Source organism: Plectropomus leopardus, chromosome 11 (assembly GCF_008729295.1).
Source record: "Plectropomus leopardus isolate mb chromosome 11, YSFRI_Pleo_2.0, whole genome shotgun sequence".
NCBI lineage: Eukaryota > Metazoa > Chordata > Actinopteri > Perciformes > Serranidae > Plectropomus > Plectropomus leopardus.
In genome coordinates, this window is record NC_056473.1 from 4,461,238 (window position 1) to 4,468,015 (window position 6,778).

Genomic DNA, 6,778 nt, shown 5'->3' on the forward strand with positions numbered 1-6,778 from the left:
AAGGGGAAGCCTTTTTCTATGACAGAAAAGTTAAACCTCCACACCCGTTCCACTTGAACATTGCCTGGACGTATTTCTGCATCATCTCAACTTTTACAACTTAGGTGAGTTCACTTTTATATTTTAACATGGACTTAAACTGAAAATGTGACTGAGATTAACTTAACTTAACACTGCAATGTTTAGGGAAATTTTCCAGCTTGCAGTCATGCCAAAATGATTTCCTCACTTTTTCCATTCAGTTTGCTCAAACATGTTCTGTTGATTCTTTCCTTGAGAATTCCTCCTTAAGAAAGAATGAATTCCTGCGCTCCACTGTGAGCTCTCTAACCTGTTTTCTTGCATGGTAAATGTCTTCAGTTGTTTTACCACACTTGAGTACAGTAGCACTTTTTCCAGGGTGTGTCTCTTTGGGGTTGCTTAAGGATGTGTGTCAGACTGAACAAGGACTTGACAGAGTTTGTGGATTGTCCGTAGTGTATAACTATTTGACTGTGAATAAAGCAAAGTAGTGAAAACAAAGAAACATCTATTTTTTAAAATAAAGTCTCTTGCAGTGATGTTCGTGACTCAGATGTACCAGAAGCAATGACTTAATTTGAAGTTTTTCTGCCTCTGTTTAGAATGCATTAGTGGCTCAAGTGATTTTAACAAACATTGCATTCAGCCCAGATGCATCAGTGATAGGGTTACAACAAGAAATGTGTAAAGTGTTGATTCTTCTGTCACCTTTTCAGGAGAAACAAGATGACTATGGTATCAGAGTTTCTGGGACAGCTGTGTCTCAACATTGGGGTAATGTCATATGTCTCCTTTCTTTCATACAATTCATGCAGTACCTTAGATACATAGATATTTTTAAGATAGCATCTATTTTATCTCACTCTTATATGCTTTGGATCCTCAGACCAGTGAACCCACATTCCCCACTGTGGTACCCACTGTGGACTTTGACCCTGACAGAGATGCTGCCAGAATAGACACTGCTCTCAAAACCAAAGGCAAGTTGAAGAACTGTACTCTCTGCTCCAGTTTTTTTTTTTTTTTTTAAATCAGTTCTTGTCTCTACAGATGAGTAGCTGGTATTTGTGAGTCAGCACCGTCTGTGGCTTAAAAGGTTTTGACCATGCTGGGAACACCTCCAAGTCTGTGCCTCAGTGCTGCCAGAGCTCTGTTCTGGCCACTGACTCAGAGCTATTGGCAACAGTCTGACCGCCAACTCCTCAACAGTCCACCATTTTGTTGTGAAGAATATGTTTGTGTGGAGTGATGTTTCTGTAGTGATGAGGAGGGGAAATACCTTGTGACCATGTCATGTGTTAATGCAAGCTTATGACTTAACAGCCCTTCTTATATTTGTGCTGTGGAAATACACTTAAATCCACCCACATTATTTTGTTACATGACTCCAAACCTGATCTGGCATTTGCAGGCCCACGGCATGGGACATTTTAGCCCACAGAATTTCTCATGGCTCAAATTTTTACTGTAAAAGATAGATTCATGTTGTTGTCAAAGCAGCTAGCTCAAGAATTAATACATTTCTTCTGGCACTAAACAGTAAAAGTTGTAAGATTTATCACAAATAAATCAGCCAAAACCTTTGTCCTAACCAAATTTGAAACACCCTTTAAAAAAATTGTAACTTTATAACTTTATAAAAATAACTTTTCATATTTCCTGAAACTGTCACTACATACACACAGCAAAAAATCATGTTCCTCCTCCCACTCGTTATGCTTCCGCCATTGGAGAGAATCTACCATGGCTCATGGAAAACAGCCAATCTGAGCCAAGGAGTCTCTAACTCAGCTGTTAATCATGTTAATCGCTTCTCCTGCGTTGTGGTTAAAGTCAGCAACGCTGATCAGATATGCAAGATTCTGCATTTCCTATTTCTTGCCTCAAATGTTATCAGAAACATATGTTAGTGTACGGTTTAGTTGTTACATGATGAAGTTCTCTCCAGCAGATGGACTGTATTTAGTTTTCAGCTCGACCGTTTCGACAAAGGCAAAGGGTCACAAACTTTCTCGTTTTACTACTTAACAATACATCAACACCCAGCTAGCAATTATTGGTTCCAAAAACGTAATTAGAATGGTACAATGCAATCAATGCAATGTTTTAGTAATGTTTTCTGTGGCCAGTTTTCTTTTAGATCCCAGAATGTTCTTAAAGTTAGGGCAACACTCAATATAAACAGCAAAAAATGTTTTTTTTTTGTTTGTTTGTTTTTTTAACATATCACACTTCATTACACTTTCATAAAAAATGTAACATTGTGGGAATGTTTTATAAAAGAACATTGTATGATCTGTCCCCTCTCAACATCACCAAAACATCCTTAGAATGTTGCAGTTGTAACGTTACGTCTTAGTCAGCATTTAAACTTAAAAGGACATTATTTTAGATTATAAACATGCTTTAAACATATGAATATTAGATTAATATGTTTTCTTTAAAATATTATTGAATATTAACTTGAAGGTAACGTTAGCCAAAGTTGTGAGAACGTTACCTGGTAGCTGGGTATATGTTAATAAAAACATTTGAGGGGAGAAATAGGCAATGCAAATACAGAATCTGGATTCATATTTATCCAGTATCCAATATCCAATGCCTTCTAATGGTGGTTAGAAGCACCATTAGAAGGCAGAGAAACATGATTTTTTTCACAGATCATCTATCACACGTGCTACTGTGGGGATGGTTTTAGCAATTATGATAGTTATTTTTATAAAAGTTAGCAACTACAGCTTTAATGTGTAAACCATTCATCAGCCCAGTCATACATCACTTTTTAATCTAGTTCTTAATATTCTCTTCTTTGTTTCACCATATAGAGTCAGCTGTGTTACATGTAGATTTATGTACTAGATATAGGAGTTGAATTGTTGTCTCAAATGATGTATTTCATGTATGTCTGATTTTCTCTCTAACATCAGGGGTGGATGAACAGACCATCATTGATGTCCTGACAAAGCGAACCTACGCACAAAGGAGAGACATAGCTTTTGCGTATGAAAAGAGGGTAAAGAAGGTAAAGTAGGCCTCAACAGACAAAATCCAAAATGCCTTACAGCTCTGATGATGTGGTGGATTTGACAGTAAAGGACACTCAGTACATTCAGGTAATACTGTTGTATTTTCAGGACATGATCTCTGCCCTGAAGGGAGCGCTGTCTGGCTCTCTGGAAACTGTGATCCTCGGACTGATGAAGAGCACGACCCAGTATGATGCCTCAGTGATCAGAGGATCTATCAAGGTAAAAAACGCAATTTGCATTAGTGGCTTCAATTACAGGGTTTCACTGACCTCCACTGGACAAATGACAAAACTTGCCTTTTTTTGCTACACAAATCTAAACTTTAAACCATTTGAAAGAGGAGCAAATTGGCTTTTTTTTCATAAAAAAAAAACAATGGAAAGAAGAAAATTAGCAACTTCAGAGATGACCCAAAAATGAGGGGGAAAAAAGTTAGAAAAAGTAAGGCCTGCAAGAAAATAACCTGAAAATTAGCATGAAAAAAGAATTTTAAAAAACCACCCAAATCATTTTTTTAAAGCATTAAAAGTGTTAAAATATGATAATACCAATAAATATAATATATATTTGTGTAAATCCATTTTAATTATATAATTTTGCTAATTATGAAAATAGCCTTTATTTTTCCCTCTTGTTTGGATAAATCTCCAGTGATTCTTTTTCTTTTTCTCTTGTTCTCTCTCAGCTGTTTTTCAGGTCATTGTCTTGTCACCTTTTACTACCCGTGTTTACCCGTTAAGTCAAACCAATTTGCTCACGTTTCAAAGATTTAAATGCTTGTAAAAGGTGTCTGTGTAATTGTGTATATCTTACAATTACGTGTATTAAAATAATAAAGATTTGTGTCTGTTTCAGGGGTTAGGAACGGATGAAGAAACACTGATTGAAGTTTTGTGCTCCCGCAGCAATGCTGAGCTGGTGGAGATCAAGAAGGTCTACAAGGAATGTAAGTCCAAAACACCAGTGTTTTCATATAATTGGCTGGAAATGCACTGTAAAATATAATGCCTCACCTGCTTTTCATGCACTATAACACTATTGCACAACCTATGCTCTCTTTGTCCACACAGTTATGTGACTGCTCTGTTTATGTAGACAAAGTTAAATTCCTTAAAAAACTTTATTTTCCACAGTGTTCAAGAAGGATCTGGACAAAGATGTGCAAGGTGACACCTCTGGGAACTTTGCTAAGCTGCTCTTGGCTCTGGTGCAGGTGAGATTTGTTAGTGTCTGGCTTTATGTACACAACAGAAAAAACGTTCAAAGTGACCTGAGTCATGTCATTTTCTTGCGCAGACCAAGAGAGAAGAGCCATCAGCTATGGTAGACTATGAGAAGATTGATCAGGATGCCAGAGTAAGATGTCCATTTTCACTTTGTCTGCATAAAAGTTAATCAAAATTAATAACTTGAAATCATAATAAATATAAGCTATCTCAATACAAATTTTGAGTTCTTGCAGTCCAACAATGAAAAACCTAAATGTCCAAGTGACTTTCTAATCGGGGTCGACCGATATTAGTTTTTCAAAGCCAATACCGATACTGATTATTAGTAGTTAATGAGACTGATAACCATTTTTTGGAACTAATATGCATTTACAATATAAATAACAATATAAGTCAATATTTAGAATTTGGGCAAACTGTAACACAAAACTTTGTTTAAATGCTTTTACAAAATGTCTAATCAAAACTGAGACCTTCAACATCATGTACAGCAAGTTTCCAACAACTTTTTTTTATAAAGTAAAAATAAAAAAGGAATTAAAAAAATATTTCCCTGCGGTTTTACAAAGTAAAAGTTCCTCCCATGCGACACTTTCTTTGCACTTTTTAATTAATTAATTTTATCAGGTTTTACTAAAATAAAACATTGATACAGAGAGTCTGCAAAATGCCAAATATCCCAAGTTTGAAAACCCTGTTACTGGGTAAAACTTTGTGCAGTTGATGAAATTGTGCATACATTAGATAATAATACTCAATTTTGGTACCTTAATATTGAATAGGAATGACACCACCCTCTTTCCATTAAGTAGAAAGCACGGCAGTGTTTATTGGTATGTTGCTGATTCCACACAGGCACTCTTTGAGGCTGGCGTAAATATAAAGGGGACTGATGTGGCGACCTGGATCTCCATCATGTCTGAGAGAAGCGTACCCCACCTGCAAAAAGGTAAGACACCCTGTTTTCTTTTGGTTTCATTGTGTAGGTTTTATAATCTCCTTAATAAATTGTAAAGTGTTCTCATGAACAGTCAGTTAAAGGTGTCTCTCTGCCTGTTAGTGTTTCAGAGGTACAAGAGTTACAGCCCCTACGACATGCAGGAAAGCATTGTGAAGGAAGTGAAAGGAGACTTGCAAAGGTCCTTCCTGGTGCTAGGTACGCATATCTGTTATCAGTAATTTATATTAGTATTTGACCATGTTTATTAATTGTTTGAAGTACGTGTGCACCGTTTGGACGAGGTTTTGTTGTGTGAATCACTTTAAAGTAACAAAAGAAATCATCAGTCAAATACAAGATGTTATTGTGGATATTAATTTGTTTTTTCTTTTGCTTTTCAGTTGATTGCTTTGAAAACAAACAGCTGTACTTTGCCAAAAGACTTAATGAAGCCATGAAGGTAGTTTCAGTGCTCTTCTCTTTCTTCTTTTTGAAATGTGGCTATTTTTAAGGGCCAGACTTTTTTTTTCTTTCTTTTCTTTTTTTGGGTGGAACAGATGTAAGAAGTACATCTGCTTGTGAAAGTGCAATTTTGCTGCAGGAACACAGAATCCAAAGTTGGCAGAAGTTATCTTACAGCAGCATTGCATCAGCTGCTGGAGTTAAAGTTTGAAGCATGTGCAACTATAAAGTAAGTGCTGACTTGTGCTTGTCTGCTCAGAGTAAAGGAGCCAAAGAGAAGATAGTGACCAGAATTATTGTGTCACGCTGCGAGGTGGACCTCAAGAAGATCTGCTCCGAATACAAGGCCACCTTTGGAGAGTCTCTGCAGAGGACTATCATGGTAAGTGAAATATAACGTCTGCCCCTGGCCTGTTACTGAATTACAGTATGGCTTGTTCTGTCATGCAAATCCTCTAACCTGCTCTGTTTCTGCAGGAACACACCAAAGGAGACTACCAGAAAGTGCTGCTCGGCCTGTGCGGACCAGAGCAGTAAAAATGAAAACGCCTGGAAAGGTGCACTGGAGAGGTGGGCTTATGAATATCACACTTGGAACAAACTCTGCAACAAAAGCCCATTCGTCATATTTTCCCTGCACACATTTTAATGCAACATTCAAGAAGATACATTTATCTTTATGATAAACCAGATATCTGTATTACAGCATATTTTTGTTATACCAAAACAGCAATTAAAGTTACTTCATTGGAGTATTATCCCTCACTTTCCTTGCATTCCATCTAGTTTGCTCTCATTTGATGTTTGCATAGATAACCATTAGAGGGCGCTATAGTCGTATTAAAGGCAAGTGCAGAGCGCTTCAGCTCCTCTGTGTCTTAGGCCTCATCATATCTGAAATCTGCAGATGAGATGCAGATCTTAAATTTTATAAAAATAAAATATTTGATCTCTAAATACATTTTTACATTCTAATATCATTTTCCATTATTACAGGTAGGAAATTAAGTAATAATAAATTTTAAAAAAGCTAAAAAGGGGACACAATATATTTGCACAAGGGATGAAAATATTACTATTTTGTTGCTTGTGAAATT

At 36.5% G+C, this 6,778-nt stretch overlaps 1 protein-coding gene across 1 annotated transcript; it reads left to right on the forward strand.

Annotated features, from left to right (window-relative positions):
• Positions 1–24: 24 nt before the first annotated feature.
• Positions 25–6,446, forward strand: LOC121949842 (annexin A2-A-like). The gene is made up of 13 exons (XM_042495634.1): positions 25–104; positions 738–795; positions 908–1,001; positions 2,949–3,043; positions 3,156–3,269; positions 3,906–3,996; positions 4,184–4,263; positions 4,347–4,406; positions 5,135–5,228; positions 5,340–5,435; positions 5,621–5,679; positions 5,941–6,063; positions 6,159–6,446. The coding sequence occupies exons 2-13, from the start codon at positions 748–750 to the stop codon at positions 6,216–6,218; spliced, it is 1,014 nt and encodes a 337-aa protein (XP_042351568.1). The 5' UTR covers positions 25–104; positions 738–747; the 3' UTR covers positions 6,219–6,446.
• The last annotated feature ends 332 nt before the right edge of the window (positions 6,447–6,778 follow it).